Source organism: Brassica napus, chromosome A5 (genome assembly GCF_020379485.1).
Source record: "Brassica napus cultivar Da-Ae chromosome A5, Da-Ae, whole genome shotgun sequence".
In the NCBI taxonomy this organism is placed as follows: domain Eukaryota; kingdom Viridiplantae; phylum Streptophyta; class Magnoliopsida; order Brassicales; family Brassicaceae; genus Brassica; species Brassica napus.
The window spans coordinates 6,852,119-6,872,895 of NC_063438.1; the positions used below are offsets into that span (position 1 = coordinate 6,852,119).

The 20,777-nt window shown below is 32.2% G+C and overlaps 4 protein-coding genes across 4 annotated transcripts; 1 reads left to right on the forward strand and 3 right to left on the reverse strand.

The window, feature by feature from the left end:
- Positions 1-1,654: 1,654 nt before the first annotated feature.
- On the reverse strand, positions 1,655-4,071 carry LOC106453581 (putative F-box protein At2g19630). The gene is made up of 5 exons (XM_022720040.1): positions 3,908-4,071; positions 3,795-3,801; positions 3,492-3,705; positions 3,373-3,379; positions 1,655-2,855 (listed from the first exon to the last, which is right to left on the reverse strand). Exons 1-5 carry the CDS (start codon positions 4,069-4,071, stop codon positions 1,655-1,657), a joined length of 1,593 nt encoding a protein of 530 aa, XP_022575761.1.
- LOC106453583 (F-box protein DOR) lies at positions 3,401-6,533 on the reverse strand. The gene has a single exon (XM_013895815.3). It carries the CDS (start codon positions 5,837-5,839, stop codon positions 4,613-4,615), a length of 1,227 nt encoding a protein of 408 aa, XP_013751269.1. The 5' UTR covers positions 5,840-6,533; the 3' UTR covers positions 3,401-4,612.
- LOC125609379 (F-box protein DOR-like) lies at positions 6,532-11,898 on the reverse strand. Its single transcript, XM_048780782.1, has one exon. It carries the CDS (start codon positions 9,044-9,046, stop codon positions 8,030-8,032), a length of 1,017 nt encoding a protein of 338 aa, XP_048636739.1. The 5' UTR covers positions 9,047-11,898; the 3' UTR covers positions 6,532-8,029.
- Positions 11,280-17,548, forward strand: LOC106454831 (probable xyloglucan galactosyltransferase GT15). The gene is made up of 2 exons (XM_013896922.3): positions 11,280-11,880; positions 16,722-17,548. The coding sequence occupies exons 1-2, from the start codon at positions 11,280-11,282 to the stop codon at positions 17,546-17,548; spliced, it is 1,428 nt and encodes a 475-aa protein (XP_013752376.3).
- Positions 17,549-20,777: the final 3,229 nt, after the last annotated feature.

Genomic DNA, 20,777 nt, shown 5'->3' on the forward strand with positions numbered 1-20,777 from the left:
GAGCTATGTTACAAAACGCTAAATTTATCAGTGCCCTAATTAAAATGCTTCCATAAGCTTCGGGTCGACCTATCCTTATGGTCTAGAAAGGTGGACAGATTAGTACTCTGAAACGCTTCCATCCCTTGGATTCTAACTTTTACGATAGTGTTTTTTTCGATGTTGTAATATATAACGCAGGAAGGGTGCGACAACACGATTTCATTACTATCAGTAACTCCAGCAAAGCGTAACACGTCTTTTCCAACCACATTTTTCAACACAGGAGGCAGTATGTATGTATGCTTCGACCATTCTTGCTTTTCAGAATCCCCTATGCTCATCAACTCTATACTGTGAGTTCCACCAAGTTTAAACCTGTTAATCTTAACTGAACCTAATTTGCCATTGTAGTTAATCATAGATTGGTTAAATACTGCTTCCTTGAAAGTCGTGTCCAGTTCAATACAACTGAACTTCTCAGACATAACGTGAAAGCAAACTATTATAGAAGTTCGTGTACGATAATTTTTGGTTTTATAATACAAAACACCATTGATGCAATATTCCTGTAAGCCAACAATAATGGGGTATGCAGCATTGTATTATTCTCCACTCAATTTTTTCAGTTCCTAGAGTCAGAAGTTGATGCTCGGTGATACAACGGTCGAAGTCATATCTCGAGGATAATACCTTGAATCGTTTATAAATGGGATCATACCCCATAAAGCTCACCGTTTCAAGAATGCTTCTCACCTCAACCATCCTCGTTTTCTTCACTTTGGGTAACGTTAATGTTTGTCCCGTGCTAGGATTAGATATTATATGTACTATTGACATCTCTGATCTCTCTATAAACTCTTTATCTGTGAGACAGACCAAGCCGTCGACAGGACCACTAATTTCACAGTGATACTGATAACCACCAAAGGGGATACGGGAAATATGCTTGACGGCTACAGGAGACGAGAGGAATAATAATTTGCCTTTTTCTCTATTGATGAACAATAGATGCGGGCGAGCTGAAGATCTGGTGATGAACAACTCTGTGAAATAGGGAAGGCGAAGTGTGGAGGGCCCAGAGCTTTGATACGCATCGACATCTCCCTATAGACTTCACCAGCAGCCTCGAGAGTATTTCTATTATAAGATCAGTAGGGATCGTATCTGAGTTTTCTCTTCCATCCAACAAGGTCTTAGCTCGCGTATTGCGCTTAGATTTCCTGGCTGAAACAGACTTTGCTGTAAAACCTAGCTTCCCTCTGAGCTCGTATCGTAAGAAGGATTTTAAAAAGGCCTCTGACAGAAAATAGGGTAAAAAGGCGGTATAAAATTTATCTTGTGCATGCTGGTTACGACTTACGAGAAAGCCCATGCCCAAACTTAATTAGGGTATACGATTCTTGTTGGTGACTTGTATTACGAACTCGTTACATTAATTTTGTTAAGTACACATTCCCTAGACATAATGTTTAGCTAAAAGCAAACCATTGTTCATGAGTGTGTACTGAACCAATTCTGTAAAGTGTAGACACATATACCTCAAAAAAATTCACACAGAAACCAGAAAATAGCCATCCAATAAGCCAAAAAGTGACAAGTACAAAAAATCAGTAGTAAAGATAAGCCAAATATAATGAGTTTTGTTACAAAACTCTCAAGTTCTATAAAATCATTACTTAAACGCATGCGTAAATTTGAGATCCTCCATATGGTTTAGAAAGGTGATGACAAAATTATACTGAGGCGCTTCTGTCCCTTGGATAGCAACTTTTAGGATAGTACGTTTCTCGATATTGTAGTAGATAACCTGGGAAGGGTGCGAGAAGACAATTTCATTGGTACCAACAAATCCAACTAACCGTAGCACGGCTCTTCCAACTAAGTTCTTCCAAAGACGAGGTAACACGTAATTATGCGTGGACCACTCCTGCTTTTCAAAATCTCCTATAACAAGCAACTGAAAACTTCTACTTGCTCCATCAGCGAAGCGAGACCCACCAGATACAAGTGAACCTAATTTGCCATTGTAGTTTATCAGAGTGCCATGAAAGACTGCTTTGATAAAAGTTGTTTTCACTTTAATAAAAGTGAACTTCTCAGACCTAACGTGAAAACAACCTATCATATGATTTCTTCCTGGTGCACGAACTGGACAATACAAAACACCGTTGATGCATATCCCGTGTTTGAAAGAATGCTGGGGTGTGGAACACTTGATCGTTCTCCATTTAAGTTCTTGAGTTCCCAATGTCAGAACTTGATGCTGCTGATCAAGAGGAGTTATTTTTGAGTACCCTGATAAGGACAATACCTTGAATTGATTATCAATGGGATCATACCCCAGAATGCTTCTCACCCTAAATATAAAGCTTCTACTCTTTATTTTCGGTAAGGTTAAAGCTTGTCCTGTGCTAGGGTTACATATTATCTGTAGTGACATCCGCTTATGTATAACTCTAAGAGATACCAAGCCTTGGACATGACCACTAACGTAACAAGAAGAACCACGAAAGGGGATACACGATAGATGCTTGACAGCTACAGGAGGCGAGTTCTTATCAAGATTCTGAGGCTGAGGTAACGAAAGGAATACAAGCTTGTATTTTTGTCTGTAGACGAACAATAGCTGCGGGTGAGCTGAAGCTCGGGTGGTGAATAACTCTGTTGTACAGGGAAGATCAACTATGGAGGCCCAGAGCTTCGATACGCAACGACATCTAGCTAAGGACTTCATCGGCAGTTTAGACAGTATATCGATTATGAGATCAGTAGGGATCGTCTCTGAGTTTTCCCTTCCATTCAACAAGGTCTTAGTTCGCTTATTGCGCTTAGATTTCATGTCGGAGATGACCTTGCTGTAAACCCTAGCTTCCCTTAAAAGAATAAAATTAAAGCGGCGGTTTAAAGTTTGATCTCCGTATATATATAGCAAACATATATTGTGCATGCTTTCTAGGCTAAGAGAAGCCTATATAGCATATCGAGAGGTTTGAGGCCTTTGTTAACGTGCATAAAGTAGGATCTCAAAGGGTTCTTGAGGGTCATGTTTAGTTTCTTGCCTTCTACACATTGTATTGATTGATCAACCAAAAAATAATATTATTTCACATTCAAGGTGTTGGGGTTTTTGTATGATTCATATGTAAAATATGATGTAAAACACATTGTTTTCTCTCTTTTCTTCTTCTGTACTTGTAAACTTGATGATTGATTAAGGTGATACCAAAATCTTTCTATAAACCATGTAAAGTACCTGAAACATTTTCATAGTAGTGGCTAGTACGAATTAATTTTGCTTTTTGCATGTTTTTGCCAAGGGCGGCGGTTTTGGTATCATAAACACATGCATGTGTTTTTTTATCAACATTTGATTTAGAAGAGTTCAGATACAGCAAAGCTACAAAGAGCCAACAACAATAAGAAACTGATAAAACAGGGGATATAATTGATACAAATCACAGCAAGAAACCACAAAAATTGCATAACAATTTCATAAACTTCTTGAATACTTGCATCTAGTGTAATCCAAAGGATCACAATCACTGTACCAAAAGCAGAGATGGGCATTAGTTGGGAGGAAGATCCTTCCAATACCAACAATGCTTGTGCTTCCAATTCACTCCATAAAAGAGGAAATATAGGTAAAAGAAATTGCTCCAAACAGGAGACAACCGAGAACTTCATATTCATCAAGTGAAATATGCCAATGAATTTCTCTTGCAACTGCCACCAAAAAGAGAAAAACAAAATCACAGCACCAGAAGCTAAACTGAATACAACAAAGAACTGCAGTACTGGATACAACAAATAACCTGCATACTGCAGAGAGATATCGCACAAAGGTAGAACTGAAGGAAAATCTATCCATCAGTACATCATCAACTAAAACCAGAGACCAACACATGCATGTTTTATATCTTTTTACATGTGCATAAGCTTCACATTCTCTGCATGGTCTACAAAGGTGTAAGCTCTGTTACCTTTAAAGGCTTCCTTTTCCTTTATATTCCAACTCTCGTGGTAAATGTAGAAAGGCTCGGTTTGGCTAGACGCTTGGTAGTGCCGTGAGTCAGTGACAACACGAGCCATCTAAATAGTCTTTTTTTTTCAAATACATTCCTGCACGACGCTGATAATACGGATGTATCCTCTGACCATTACTATTTTCAGCATCTTCTAAAATTTACAATTTTTCATAATATACCATGGTAGTTTATCAATATTTTCTTTTAAACCAAGTACTTGAACCTTTTTGGTGTATATACAGAGAATTACAATATCAATTACAGAAATCTACACACAGGATCTCACAGTTACACATTGGTAGATAGAGAAGAGTATAAAGCTAATGTTAGCTAAGAACAAAACCCATTGCTCTTGAGTGTGTACTGAACCAATTCTGCAAAGTGTAAACATATCCATAAAATACTCCCTTAAAAAACATAGGCGACTCCATTGCTTTCTCCCTCTTTGTGAATTCGAGTATATGTTGGGTTATGGTTATAACTAAACAAACCAGTGGAAATACAGTGGCGTGGCTTTATGAAAATCTATGATCTTTATTTTTTTGTGAGAGCTTTAATTAAGAGCCAAAGCAGCTCTCTTACAGATCTTAAAGTCATAAGAACAGTTACATAAGATTCACGTTCTCTACATGGTTTAGAAGCGTTCGAACACTTCTACCCTTTAGCGCTTGTATTCCTTGGATTTCAACTCTAACGATACTGCTTCTCTTGATATTGTAGTAGAAGAGGTAGAAAGGTTTAGCTGGAATGTCCAGGGACAACACAATTTCATCTGTACCAATCACACCAACGAAGTACAACTCGGCCATCTCAGCTAACTCAATCCCCAAAGGAGGCAACACATAAACATGCTTGGACCATTTATGTTTCTCGGCGTCTTGTAGAACCCACAAGACAAAACTTCCGGTTCCTCTACTAAGAGAGTAAGGCTCTTCCCACCTGAGTGAACCTAATTTACCATTATAGTTTATCAAAGTTGCTTTATGATCCACTGCTCTACTAAAATTTTCAGTGACTTTCATAAAACTGAACTTCTCAGACCTAAAATCAAAGCAAACTATCATAGTAGCCTTTGTGAAACCGTCTCCGTTGGCTCTATAATACAAAAGACCATTGATGCATATCTCATTATGTACAGGACAATGAGGCACACAACATTCCTTCCTTCTCCATGAGAGCTTTTGAGTTCCTAGTGTCAGAATTCGATACTCCTTCCAATTACCCTTATATTTATCATTAGACGAGGTCATGGAAAATAACTTGTATTGTTTTCCAATAGGATCATACCCAAAATAACTCTTCTGCCCAACCGTCTTCATCTTCGGTAAAGGTAAGCGTTGTCCCGTGCTAGGGTTACATATGAACTGCATCTTTGAGCTTTTCCTTTCCTTTACGATATCGTATCTAAGGCAGAGGAAGCCGTTGATAGTACTAAAACTTTCATTGGAAAAGTTGACGGGGACTTTCGTAAGACAACTAGCGGTTACAAGAGACGGGTTCTCAACAGGATCTTGAGGCTGAGGTGAAGAGAGGAAGAGCAACTCGCTCTGTGTTTGGCAGGCGAACAAGAGCTGTGGACTAGCAGAAGATTTGGTCAAGAACAACACATCAGTGAACTCAGGACGGTAAAAAATTGAGGACCAAAGCTTCGAGACGCAGCGACATGTCGCTATATATTTCGCTATATGTTTGGTCGGAAATCTTGAGAATATCTCGATAAGGAGATCAGTAGGTAACAAGTCTTCTCTTACATTCGTCGAGTTCTTTGATAGCTTAGTGAGTCGGGTAATGGTAAGACAAACTTCCGTGTCGTTCTGCCGCTGTGATTTCATGGCGGAAACGCCCTATAAACCCTAGATTTCTCTGAATGCGTATTGTTCCGAACGATGTTGAAGAGGTAAATAACTAACGTTAATAATTGATTTTCTCCATATATATAGACATAGATAGTTAAATTTTATTTTATGATTTATAGGAAAAGTAACAATAACATAAGAACATGTAAATTGTTTAATTAAGTTTTGCTGTATTTGGTCTAAGGAATTGGTATTTATCCAACTAAACAAAGGCTTTCCTTTTCCAAAGTTCTGAAGATTTTAGAAATTTATTTTATCTTTTATTTTTAGATTTATCAGATAAACTAGCAACTTTATCCCTAGAAATTTCTAAATAGGTTTATTAGATTAGAGGTTTAAAAAATATAGAGTTAAAATAAATCTTTTTACTGGATGTATCAATTATATGAATTTATTAGAAAATGTAGATTTTATCATGTCAAAAGATATTTTTAATTATTAGAAAAAATGATTTACACAATCTAAAGAGATGGAATGTAAAAAAGAAAAATCAATTATTTTTTGACAAAAAAACAATTATTTTATTATTTTTACCAGGCCACAATACTTTCACAGCGTAGTTTTAGTTTAAACTCAAATTAATGTTGTAGTTTTAGTGAACGAATTCTTAATTTATGTAAAACCTCTATGTATCAAATGAGTGAATGATGCGTTTTAAAACTCTCAACATAAGTTGTCGACAATAAAAAAACTTTCACCAAAAGTTTTAATAAATAAAATCTATCACTAAGAGGTGCTAAGACCAGATTAATCCAGTCTTTTAACTAGAATTCTTAGTTTTGGATAAGAGAAGATTCTTAACTTTTCTTAGATTTTAACTAAGAAAAACTAAGAATCGTCTCTTGAATAAGAGATATAAAAATTATTTCTTAACTGAAAAGTGTAAAAAAAAAATTCAAATTATGAGTTAAGAACCCCGACTAAGAAACCGGGGTTAATCATGTGTTACTTTAGAACATAAGTAACAAATAGGATTACTCATGAACATAACAGTATAAAAGGATTAAATTACTTAACAAATAGGCTTACTCATGAACATAACAGTATAATTCATCTTTAATGTGTGAATGATTACGAATAAGGGACAAAATATATACTCGAAGAAAGATGAACGCCATAATTAAAACCAGAAAATAGTTATTGAATAATATAAAGGACTGAAAACTAAATGATCATGAGCTGTTACAATCTCAAGTAATAAACAAATTCCTAGACAACTACATAAGCTTCACGTCCTCCACATGGTGTAAAAATGTATTAATTGTACGATGCTTAAACGCATCCGTTCCTAGGATTTCAACTTTTCTGATAATTCCCCTCTCGAAATTGTAGTAGAAAACATAGAAAAGGCTAGATGAATGGCGTGGTGACATCACAATTTCATTACCACCTGATATTCCAATGAAGTAATAGGTATGAACTATATCTTTCCTTCTTCTTTTTGGAGCAAGAACTATATCCTTCCACAAACTGGGAAGTTCGTATATATGTTTTGACCATTCATGTTTCTCAGCATCTGCTAGAACCCACAACTCAATCAGTGCCGTGCGAAGGTCTACCGGGGCTTGAGGCAAAAGTAAAAATGGAACCTTTAAACCAAAATTTTTTTTTGATAAAAATATAATGTATAGTTAAAGAAAAATTAACAGTAGTATGATTTAAATTAGTAAAGATTAAGAAAAATTAATCACTTAAAAGAACTATTTATAATTAGCTCTATAATAAACAAATAACTTACCATAGTATAAATTAGTATGAGATGTTAACTTAACAAAATACAAAAAAAAACAAAAAGCACTAGAAAAAAATAAATTAATGACAAGGTCTATACATGAAGAAACATATATCCGAATACAAGAAGAGATGGTAATGATTAAATAAAAAGAAACCAAATACATATAGATCATGTAGGATAACGCGTAAGAAATAAAATATACAATTTAAAAAAATATATATATAGATCATGTATAAAGTAGTTGAGATTTATTTTCTTTTTCTATTTAGAAATTTTGATATCACGAAAGGGATCTTTCTTTCTGATTTCGAAAAATTAACAATAAAACAAAATATTTTTTTCTGATAAAAGAAAAGAAGAGCAACTGTGAGGTTCGAACTTCAGTTGATAAGATAGTGTGTTTAATAAGACCACTATGCTACACAGGATTATTAAAAATTTGGGGCCCTAAAATGTCTATATATTTTGGGGGCCTGAGGCAAAAGCCTTTTTGATAACACATGAAGCACGCCTCTGAACTCAATGCATCTACTTTGTCCAATAACTTGGCTATCCCCGTCTGAGGTAAGTGTAGCTAAATTACCATTGTAGTTTACCAGATTTGATACAATACATTTGACATCTTCCATAGGTTTTCTAATAGATGTAAGCTTTTCAGAAGTTACATCAAAGCAAACTATCACATAACGATGCTCTACACTATCAACCATAGAATAATAATACAAACAACCATTGATGCATATCTCACCAGATATAGGTTGATGGGGTACGCTACATTCGACCATTCTCCATGATAGTTTTCCTGTCCCTATAGTCAGAACTTTGTACTCCTGGCATAACAAATAACTTCGATAACATGGCCAGGTCATGGATAATACCTTGAATTGCTTACCTATCGGATCATAGGCAAAAAAGCGTCTTACGTTAACCCTTCTTCTCGTCTTCACTTTGGGTAAAGGTAAGGATTGTCCGGTGCTAGGGTTACATATCTCTGGAACTGTATGCTTCCCTCCCTTCACGGTCCGAAGATGTGTAAGGCAGACCAAACCTCGGACGTGACCACAAATTTGAAAGCCAATACCAACAAATGGGAACTTCATATGATAATCGGGGACTACAAGAGACGAGTTATTGTCCGGATTTTTAGGTGCCGTGAAGAAGAAAAAATCATGATCCTTTAGGCAGAAGAAAAGAAGCTTCTGACGAGTTGAAGATCTGGTCAAGAATAACTCGGTGAAATCATGGCTACGAAGTATGGAAGCCCAGAGCTTTGATAGGCAACGAGACCTAGCTATAGATTTCGCGGGCAATCTCAAAAGCAGTTCGTAGATGAGATCATGTGGGATCGGCTCCGAGTTTTCTCTTTCGTTGAATGCTGTAGAGGAACGTGATATGCATGAGAAACTGGTTGGAACATCGTTTGAGAGGTTGAGCCGCCGTAGTTTCATGGCGCAGACACTTGTCTTCAAAACCCTAGGTTTCTCTGAATTCGTATCGTTCGGAACCCTAAGTAAATAACGTATCACATCACACTATCAAGGATTAACTTTTGTGCATGCTTAGTTTAGAGAAAGCCCATGTAGCCAACACATTTTGGCCCGTAAATCAAAGATTCGTTAAAGAAAAGAAAAACTGTGACTTGCTTGTATTGTTAATTCATGTGTAACTTTTGTTTTTGTGAATTCATTTGTAACTTTTGTTTGTAAAGTAAGACCCCTTCTGAAATCCTATAAAACCTTGAAATATTCATGTGTTTTCTTTGTGTTATTTGCAACAGAAGTAAACGGATGGGAAAATTTAAGATCTTATTTGTTGCTTGCGTTACTAGGAAACTCTTTATAACACAAAGTTACAAAAAAAAAGAAAAACTCTTTATAACATCCCAGCATCGCTACAAACACTTATCTGATCAGCTTTTCAAAATCTCTCAAACATTTGTTTACAAAAGAAAATCTCTAAACATTTGACAAATTCTTCTCTTCTTGTTATACAATTCTAAACAAAAGTTGAAATACACAAGTGTAGCCTTCTAGGCTTCTCACGTGTTAAACTTCATGCATGCACGAAAGTTGTTTTCATATTTTTAGATATCTTTTAACTTTATTAAGAAATGTACAATCAATGATATTTTATATAATTGTTTAAATCATTACTAATTTATGTTAAATAGTATTTTTAAATAAAAATATTTTTTAATAACTGGGCATTTGATTAAAACATCATATACAAAGAAAGTATATGCTATTGTGTAGTAATCACTGAAAATTTATAGCTGGATTTGGGTATGGATGCATAGATGGAAAACCGGGCCAGATCCGCTCATGAGCATATGCAAAGGAACCGTTTTCTTAGACTATGATGGTTCTTTAATACATTTTATTTCATCTTTTAACGTTCTATTTCAACTTTTTTTCACCTCATCATTCAACACGTATTTAACTTTTACACACTAAAATGTTTTTGTTCAATAAAATCCAACACTCTATTTCATTAATTAATAATTATTTTTTATATATCCAAATTAAATAAATCTAGTCTTTATTCATAAAAAATTGAATAATAAATTTTTGTATAGAAAATAAAAATAAATTATTTAATTTATAATGTGAATATTGGTTTTAAATAATTAAGAGGATGTAAAAATATTAAAATCTTTAAAAAGTGACATGTGTCATTGTTAGACTTCACTTTCTTTTTATTCAACATGTTAGAATTTTTCGACACCAAGTAATCTAAATCATAAAATTTTATTTTTCAACATTTTCATTTTAGTGATTCATCTTTTATTCAACATCTCAGAACATTACGTATACGAAGAATAAATGCATAAATTTTTATTTGATCGTAGTACATTACAAAAGTTTTAAAATGTCAAACCGAGACTGAACCCGGTTTAGAATATTGATAACGTAGGCCGGTCTATTTATAGCTAACAATGGTATTGTGGTCTTACATCATGTTGTTAGGATTACTGCATGTATTTTATGAATGGATTTGGAATTAATTATGGATGCAGAGATGGAGAAGCGGTTTAGAGTATCGATAGAGGGGGAGCAGGGCCGGTCTGACATTATAACTTTTTTTATTTATAATACTCTACGTTTAAAAGGGCTAAAAAACTAGAGGTGCGAGAGGTTGATATCAAGCCGGTCTGAGACTCGTGCCAACGTCTCTGTCCGAGTTTAGCTAGACCTTTTATGTCAAATAATGCCACAAATCGAGCAGCATATGTGTTTGTCGCTAGCCTTTGACTATTTCCTGATGAAGGTTCAAAATATTCTCTAACTGATTGAATCAAAGGTTAACTAACCAATATTTTGAAGGGTGATTTGCCAAAAGTAATTCAAACCACGGTGAGAAATATTTAATAAAAATATTTATATACAAACAATAAGTCTATAGTGAGCAAATTCTATTGCACCCGCCGGCCGTAAGTATATTATTGATTTCCGAAACGACTATCATAAGATTATAAATCAATAAATCATAGGTTAAAATCTAAAATTTATATAAAATTTGCTTATTCTATTTGATAATCACACCTGTATACAAATATAATAATAGATAGTTATTTGCGTGTAGTCTTTGACTTTCATTTCTCTCTCTCCATGTTCGACATGGATCTTCAAATCAAGAACACCACACAACGTGAGCCAACTTCTCCCATTCACAACAACGAAGATGGACAACAACAACAATTCCATCGAGGACCAGCCTGCAGGGAAGAAGAAACCTACCACCCTCTTACTTATCCCATGTCTCCTCATCACTACCTCTATGCTTCTCCTTTATCTCTCCCAAAACAAAATCATCCTCATCAGCAGCACCACCACTACTATCTCCGATTCCGATCATTCCAGACTCAGATACGATCCATGCGTCGGCCGATACATATATATTCATAATCTACCTTCTAGATTCAACAAAGACATCCTCCAAGACTGCGAGTCGATTTCAAGACCAAAAGATAAAACCAGCATGTGTAGGTACATTGAAAACTCCGGATTCGGACCTCAGATGGGTGATGGTGATTCCACCGATTCTAAGTACTCTCGGAGCTGGTACGCGACTAATCAGTTCATGCTTGAAGTTATTTTCCACGAGAAGATGAAGACATACGAGTGTTTGACGAGTAATTCGTCGCTGGCTTCGGCTATTTATGTACCTTACTACGCTGGTCTAGATTTACGGCGATATATGCAGTGGAGTTGTAACGTCTCTGAAAGAGACGCCGCCGGGAAGGAAATATTTAAATGGCTCAAAAAGCAACCCCAATGGAAAGGTACATACGCAGTCGTGTTATTATTATTTTTGGTAAGTTTCGCTTTTGACCCTCAGTGTTTTGATTAATTGCAATTATCACTAGTTACTAATTTGATTTAGGTGCTGATTGGTGAAAAACGTAAATTTCAACTCGAATAATTTCAATCGTGCCAAATACAACCCAAACAATTAGCCAGGGACGTCGTTTTGATCTATTTTTTTTAAATATGTTCATTCTGGAACTCGAATCGTGTCTTGATCAATACCATTAAAAGAAGATCATTCCCAAATTATGTTTCTAATCAAAATTATATTTTTGCCAAAAATACCCTTATTTTTTACGAGAGAATAACAAAATTTATTAATGGTATTTAAGTCTTTTGGTTTTGGCCTACAAATACAGCTAAATAGATTTATAAATAATGGGCATATATATATATATATACTTATAATATATGTTAACTTTAAATTTAATATAAATATTCTAAGTACAAAAATAAGACATACATATATTATGAACCATATATTATGAACCATATATAAATTAACAAACACAAGAAAATATTATTTTCTTAAATCTACGTATCAATATTCAAAATATATCATTAGAATATTATGCAGATTTTTAATACAAACCAAAACCCTATATCCTACACCATATATTATATACATATTTGAATATTATTTTTACGTGTAAAATATTATTTAACCATCGAAATGAGTATATACACACAAATTAAATAAATATATTTACTATGTCATTTTGTACATAATATTGATATGGCAATTACGAGTATTTAAGAATATTTTAAAAATTATCTTAAAATCAATTTTCAAATCTAAAATAAAAATACAAACTTATAATAGGTTATCAATAACGAAAATAAACTAATATTGTCATATCAATAAAAAAATATTATCATTTTTTGTTTGGATAGCATAATAAAAATTTCATCAAAGTCTAAAGAATCAAAATTTTTTGTAATATTAAAAAATACATGAGTAATTTAATCAAATATTTTATAAATATAAGCAGATATTTTGTGTGTTTATCATACCAATGGTATCAGATCACGGTTACTAGCAAGTTTTTGAACTTTTACTGGGTTTTATCAGATATTTAATTAATAATTTTTTCATTAAATCTGAACCGCATTATGTACATGTACCAGGTCTACCGGTTCAACCAAGAATCTAAGTTGGATATAAAAACAATTCTTAAACTCAAACATTATTATAGAATAACTAACATATTTGAACAAATGTCATATTTTGAAGAGAAAAAAATGATAAAAACCTAAAAACTCAATTGTTATGATTCAAAACAAATATAATGGTAGTTTGTAATTAGTTATCGATCAATAAATGAAAAAATAAACTCGCGCTTTCTAAGTGCGGATTAAAATCTAGTATTCATTTATGGGGGCACACTAACCACTAGACTAAAGTAACTTGTTGAAATATTATTACAAATTAGAAATTATATAAACTAATATACTTCTTCATATTATCCAATTAAAACTTTGGTGATGATTGTTTCTGATTTATATAGATACATCAACATTTTTAGTTATTATATCTTTAATAAACTTATATATTACTAAAATATAAATAATAAAATATTTATAACTATACGAAATGGAATACACTTAAAATTTGATACTATTTATAATATTTCTTATATACATTATTTTTAAGTTTTAAACTTAAGTGGAAAATTTTTATTTTTGAAATTTAATGTTATATATTTGTGATATTTTGTTAAAAATGTTAAGAGGCCTTTTATCTTTCTTTCACTAAGATATTTTGTTCAAAATATTAGACATATTAAACAATAACTAAAATATATATCTTACTAAAATAAAATAATAATATATATATACTTATACGAAATTAAATATACTTAAAACTTTGGAACTATTTATAATTTTTTTATATATATTTTTTTTCAAAATTTTATACCTTGAATGGTTTTTATATATTTTAGTTATTGTTTAATATGTCTAATATTTTTAACAAAATATCTTAGTGAAAGAAAGGTAAAAGACCTCTTAAAATTTTGAACAAAATATCACAAAAATATAATATTAACTTTGAAAAAAAATTCCACTTAAGTTTAAAAATTAAAAATAATGTATATAGAAAATTTATAAATATTTCAATGTTTTAAGCATATTTAATTTTGTATAATTATAAATATTTTCTTTTTAATATTTTAATAAGATATATATGTGTATTAAAGATATTATAAGTAAAAAAATGCTAATGTATTTATATAAACCAGAAAAAATCATTACCAAATTTTTAATCGGATAAGATGAAGTATAATAGTTTATAATTTCCAATTTGTAATAATATTTGAAAAAGTTACTTTAGTCATATTTAAAAAAAAAAACTAGATCAAAACGACGTCGTTTTATCTTGTTAACAATTGACTAATTTCTGTTAGAGTCAATGTTGATTTAGGCACGTTTTAAAAAGTTAGTGTAGTTTTTTTTTGAATTATAATTTAGTTGAAATGATATTTGGCATTGGCTAATTGTTCGGATTGTATGTGGCACGATTAAAATTGTTGGGGTTGAAATCGGCCCTTTTCCCGTGTTTATTGTCTCTGGTTTCCAAAATAGTTTTGAATTTACTGGAAAACTATTTTATCTACTAATCAAGATAATTGAAATGTGGATTCATGTAGAAACCATATTTGTAAACAGTTGGTTATTTCTTTTCAAATTAAGTATCATCATAAAATATATTTTTTGCTACAAAATAAATATTATTTTATAATTTCAATGCATTTATATTTTTATTTATAATTAAATTAATAAAATTTTAAATGTTATAGAATTTGAAGAGTGAGATAAAAGTAAAACAAAATATCAACTAGTTTTTAATTTGTGTAAAAAACCTTAACTGATATTTTGAAACAGAAAAATACGGTTTAGCTTTTGGCCCTCAATGTTTTGATTAACTGAAGTTATTATTGGTTACTACTTTGATTCAGGTGATGATTGTCTCTGGTTTTTAAAATATTTTTGATTTGCTGGAAAATATTTGTTCTACCGATCAAGACTTTTGAAGTATGGATTCCTTAAAAAACAGATTTTGTAAATATCTACTTATTTCGTTTCACATTAAATATCTACTCATGTTTTCCTGAGAGTTTGCTATACATTGCAAGAGAATTTTTATACATTTTTCTGCTATAGTTATATTGCTATTTTGTACACCAGTACTGAAATTTGAGAAGATATTAAAACTAAATATATACTATTACAAATTACAAAATTATAAAAAATAATTTTTAACATTTAAAACTCAATACATTTTAAACAAGTAATATATATCAACTAAATTATTGTTATACATATCAGTAAACTTAATTAAATTAATGATTTTAGATTATGAAATAAACTTATTTTTATGGTATTAATAATATTTTGGTGCAATTTATAAAATTTTGTGATCAGTTATTTTATTAATTTGAAAATTGTTAAGATCTTACATTATTAGTGAGTTACTCATAATTATTTTTGGCTAAATCAAAACACAAATCTATTAATTGAAAAACTAAAATTTAGAAACAAAAATAAACCAAAAATTAAAACTAAAAACTACTCAAACAATCATGCTTTAGTCATTTATTAACCACTTTTTTTTATTCTTCCTTCCACATGGCGATTTTGAAGAGAAATTCAAAAACATAAATCATTTTCAATGGTAAAGTACTCTTGTTCATATATTAGTATTGTTCAGTTATATAATATTAAAAAAAAAATCTTTGTCCAAAAAAAATTAGTATTAAAAGAACACAACTATGTTTTGGTAAGTATTATATGAGTTTCTAAATTTTTCTCTTTTTATTATTTTAAATATAACAGACTCAGATTTCCATTAAAGATGTTTTTATAATGTACCGTTTGCTATCAACCAAATATAGAATTATAAAACGCAACATACACAGAATTGTAAGAAAAAATAATATTATGTATAGAATAACAGAAGTTAAGTAAATTAAATTTATTAAATAATCAAATTCTAGTTTTGACGTATTTGTCAGTCCTACTAATGTTAGATTTGTTCATTTGTTGGTTGGTAATATAACTAATGTTATTTTAGTGTTGGACGTGTGAGATTGTGGGCTTCCAACGCTACTCACTTAGGGCATGACTGGTTTTCCCGCTACCACCCGCAAACGCAGCTTTTGCGGTTGGTAGCGGTTGTTGGCGTTTTGCAACAATCGCTCAAACTGTTCCAAACCGTTCCAAACCGCTCCAAATCGCTCCGAACTTCATAAATTCAAAAGCTGGTTCCAGCTAGCGTTTGCGGTTGCGGGCGGTTGCGGGAGGATAAAAAAAAATTTCTTTTTTTCCAAAACAATATAAATACAAAAATAAAAATATTCAATAAAAAAATTAAATTAGAATTATAAAAATGCTAAAATATATCTATTAAATTTTAATTAATATTATAAAACTTTAAAATAAAAATATTTTCTATATTTAAAAAAAAATAAACTATAACTTTCTAAATATAACTTTTATATTTATTATAATATTATTATTTTTGATATTTTTATAATTGTATAAAATGTAAATATTGTTAATTTATTATTTAACCGCTGTTGCACTTGGTAGTTAACCAGTCATAAGTATCCCGCAAACGCACCAATTTTTAACCGCAGAACCAGTCGTACAAATCTCTTAAAACCGCTAGAAACCGCAACCACCCGCATCCGCAAACTCCCGCAACCGCAACCGCAACCGCTGCGGTTAAACCAGTCAGGCCCTTACTCAAAATATTGTCAGCCAATTATTTGTTTTGACATAACTATCAAATTTAATTGTTTAATTGAAAATATAGGTCTGTCAGGCAAAGACCATTTTCTCGTTACCGGTCGGATTTCAAAAGATTTCCGGCGATACTCCGAAGATAACTCTAGTTGGGGAACCAACTTAATGCTTTTACCGGAATCGCAGAACCTTTCTTTTCTCACCATTGAACGAAGTCCAAAAAGACAAAACGAGTTCGCTATTCCTTATCCAACCTACTTTCACCCGACTTCAGCCGTCGAGATTCGCCAGTGGCAAGACAAGATGAAGCTCACAAACCGAACAGTACTCTTCTCATTCGCCGGAGCTCAAAGGCAAAGCAAAAACTATAAAGGTTTGGTTCGCACTCAAGTTATCGAACAATGCAATAGTTCTTCCAAGGCATGCAGGTTTCTTGACTGCGACGTTAAAGCCAACATCTGCGATAATCCGATCAGTTTGATGAAGCTTTTCGAGAGTTCGGTTTTTTGCTTACAACCACCGGGTGATTCGCTAACCAGAAGATCAGTATTTGATTCGATCTTGGCTGGTTGTATTCCGGTTTTCTTCAGTCAAGGAAGTGCATACAAGCAATATACATGGCACATACCGAACAACATTAGTGAATACTCTGTTTATATTTCGTATAAAGAGCTGAGAAACGGGGGAAAGAACAAAATCGAAGAGATTTTGCGTGGAATACCGAATGAGAAAGTTGTCGGTATGAGAGAAAATGTAATAAGACTGGTTCCTAAGATTGTGTACACTAAACCAAACCGACACAAACCGGATGGTGGGGTTCTTGAGGATGCTTTTGATATTGCTGTGAAGGGAGTGGTAAAGAGAATAGAAGAAACAAGGAGAGAAATTCAAGACTGAGGCACTTTCATTTTATGTATTTAGACCCAAAAAAAATGAGTTTCCTACTGTTTTGTATGTAGAATATAAGGAACAATAATGCTACCATAAAACTCATTTTTGGGTAATGATTTGCATTTTTGTTAATTTTCATTATTGATTCATTTATCTGTATTTCCTCATACATATTTATACTAATCAAATCTAAAATGAAGGGAGAGAAAAAACTTTGTAGTGGTCTTTCTCAAGATTGTACTGCTAGTTTCTGGAGATGTTGGTAGAAAACTTCAAGACTAGCGTCGTCCGTGAATATTACATCAGAACCAGAGTTCATCTCACTCGCGTTGTTGTAACTTGCTGAAGGATTCAGCTTCGCTAACAAAAACCTTGCCTGCCTCCATTGTAAGAAACATAATGACCAATCAAACCACAACATTTATTCACAATAAAAGAAAAGTAAGATCGTGCAGGATTATAAGACCACTTGAGATGAATAATTAAAAAGACGATTATGGATATTTCTAACCTGAGATCCATGTTGATCGCATACAACTAGTCTTGGCATGGGGAAAAGTCCATGAGCGATCATCTGCGCATCCTCTTGAGGCTCTTGCAATAGTTGCGCAAACGCCAACAAGACAAGGAGAAAAAGATCAGTTTATGAACATGTAAGAGAAGTTATTTTTAATACATCAGTTGCATCTGTGGAGCTTATAAACCTGGTGCTCAGGATGATTCTGATAGCCAAGAGTGCGCCACTGTGCTATTGTCAATCCATGGAATACGACAATACTGAAGTATGAGGATACGGTCTGAAGCGATTGAAACTACATCCAACAATTCTGCTTGAGGTATTGAGTTGAACGAATATGCTGTTCAGAGATGGCTGTATCATAACGGCTGCGTTTGAGATATTTTCTCGGTTTAGTAGCATCCTGCTGTAGGCAGTTTCATCTGGACTATTGTTGAACACCTGAGAGTATCATCATCACATGACATATAGTAACATTAGCACACAAAGGCAAACCAAAAGGAGCTTATTAACTCAAGCTTACCAGTACAAACTGTGAGCGCCGGAGACTGAATATAAACTGAGGAAATAGTGAAAAGTTTGGATTCAGGCTAAATGAAGTAGGATCAGTGTTCCGGTAATCACGGAATTTTGAACAAAGACGAATAAGGCTTCGATCTAGCCATCGTTGGGCATCAAATTCAACCTGAGGATAAACATGATAGACAGTTTTGTCAACCAAAGACGAAGCCTAGAGTAAGTAATTGTCAACAGAAATTTGCCAAGACAAAACCAAAGAAGTGAAGGAATAGCCTTACACTTTCTTTTGGGATAACAAGAATATCATTATGCATTTGGAAATGATGAAATTAACAAAGACGCCAATGGTTGAGATAAAATATTCCAAAATGAAAAACATGATTCAGTTAGTTCACATTATTATCGAATCACTCCCATTGCATGTTAAAAGACAATGATTATAAAATGAGAAAGTGATTCCTCTTACAATATCATTGAAGATAGACATGATGTTCCCAAAAAGATTAGAATGTCAAAATGCATTTAACAATATTCTACACTACTCAGCCAGTGTCTGATTTAATAAATATATATATATCAAATAGTTTAAATAAAAATTTTAAATTCAAATAAATATAAATTTAGTACCAAACTTCTTCATCATCTACATGTACATGTATGCTAAATCATTAAATATACAGTTTAAATATTTTTATATATAAATATAATTTAGAAATATATAAATATCTGATAAACAAAAAAACAAACAATGAAATACTATCAAGTCAGTCAATATATAATACTTGAATTATCTATATATAAATTACCGTAAAAATTATATTTTATAAATTAGTCAATAACATTTTTTAATATGGGTAACTTCGTTTTCATGTAATATATATATATATATATGTATATATTAGTGGTGTTGGTTTTAAATTGACTGTCAAATGTCTACACTCATCGGTCACTACTTAGTTTTCACACTTTCCGGTTTTAATATTTTCTTATTTTGATTAGGTTTGCATTAATATCTTCTTCTCATTTAATATAACATTCTAATTTTAATAAGAAATTCAACTTCAAATAATCACCACCTGATTCGAATAACATGTCGAAAGACTATGATCTCAACATAAAACGTAAATATTTATATATAATACACAAAAAGTTACCCATAACTCAATCTTTCCGAAACCAAATATTACAAACCACAAATAACACAACAAATATATAATCAAATTTTTGTAAAAGGAAACAACATGAAAACCATTTGAAGCACTCACATCATATCAATGCTACAACTCTTTAATAAAGACACAACTATTGCAAATAAGCAAAATATATTTTATCAAATATAATCTCTCCTCACCTAATTTTTCTTAAAAATAACAATCATTATCATAAACATCTCTCGCAAATGCAAACCAAAAACACAATCATTATCCCGCCTACCCTAGTTTCTTTATAGGAACAAAACATTTCTGCAATCAAATGTTGACATGTGACAAGTTATTGTAAAAAAAAAAGTCTTCATGTACAAAAAAGAATGAAAGTCTTTTCACAAAAATATTATTAGTGCATCAACATTTACACCAACAGAATTAAAGTTTCTCTCTCACTAATGCCTCTACAAAAGATACATTATAGAACCATATCGAGGTTCTAATTGTACGATTTTGGTATGTCCTTCCAATGTGGAATCAAGTATGACATCGCGCCACCCACTCGAACAATTCTCTGAGAGTGTGCAGTTCCACTTATTAAAAATAGTGTATTGGCTTTAAAATTTAATCTATTACTCTTGCATAGATAAACATATATTTTTGAACGTCTCAGTTTTACAAAATCAAAATGCATTAATTAAACCCAAAACATCAGTGTTTTGTATATGAAAAAACAAACCATTTGTATACGGAAGGAATATTAATCACTGTGTAGTTTAGTATATAATAGAATAAGACATGCGCTTTGCGCATGGTGAGTTTATTTGTATGAATTATCGACAATTTTTTTATATATATGATCATTTTATTTATACATATACAATATTTTTTATTGTTATTATATAATTTATGTCTGATGGACCGGATCAATTTTTATTAAAGTTATGGAGCTAAACTATAATTAATATATCATAGGCTGATCGGATTGAACATTAAACAAATTATGACACAAAAACATTTTGTTTTCACCTAACACATTCTTGGAAAAAGTGAA

Excerpts from the sequence above, each read along its gene's own strand:
- LOC125609379 (XM_048780782.1), bottom strand. The coding sequence starts at position 9,046 with ATGAAACTACGGCGGCTCAACCTCTCAAACGATGTTCCAACCAGTTTC.
- LOC106453581 (XM_022720040.1), bottom strand. The coding sequence starts at position 4,071 with ATGGCTCGTGTTGTCACTGACTCACGGCACTACCAAGCGTCTAGCCAA.
- LOC106454831 (XM_013896922.3), top strand. The coding sequence starts at position 11,280 with ATGGACAACAACAACAATTCCATCGAGGACCAGCCTGCAGGGAAGAAG. Across the intron at positions 11,881-16,721 it reads AAAGCAACCCCAATGGAAAG|GTCTGTCAGGCAAAGACCAT; the intron begins GTACATACGCAG and ends TTGAAAATATAG.
- LOC106453583 (XM_013895815.3), bottom strand. The coding sequence starts at position 5,839 with ATGAAATCACAGCGGCAGAACGACACGGAAGTTTGTCTTACCATTACC.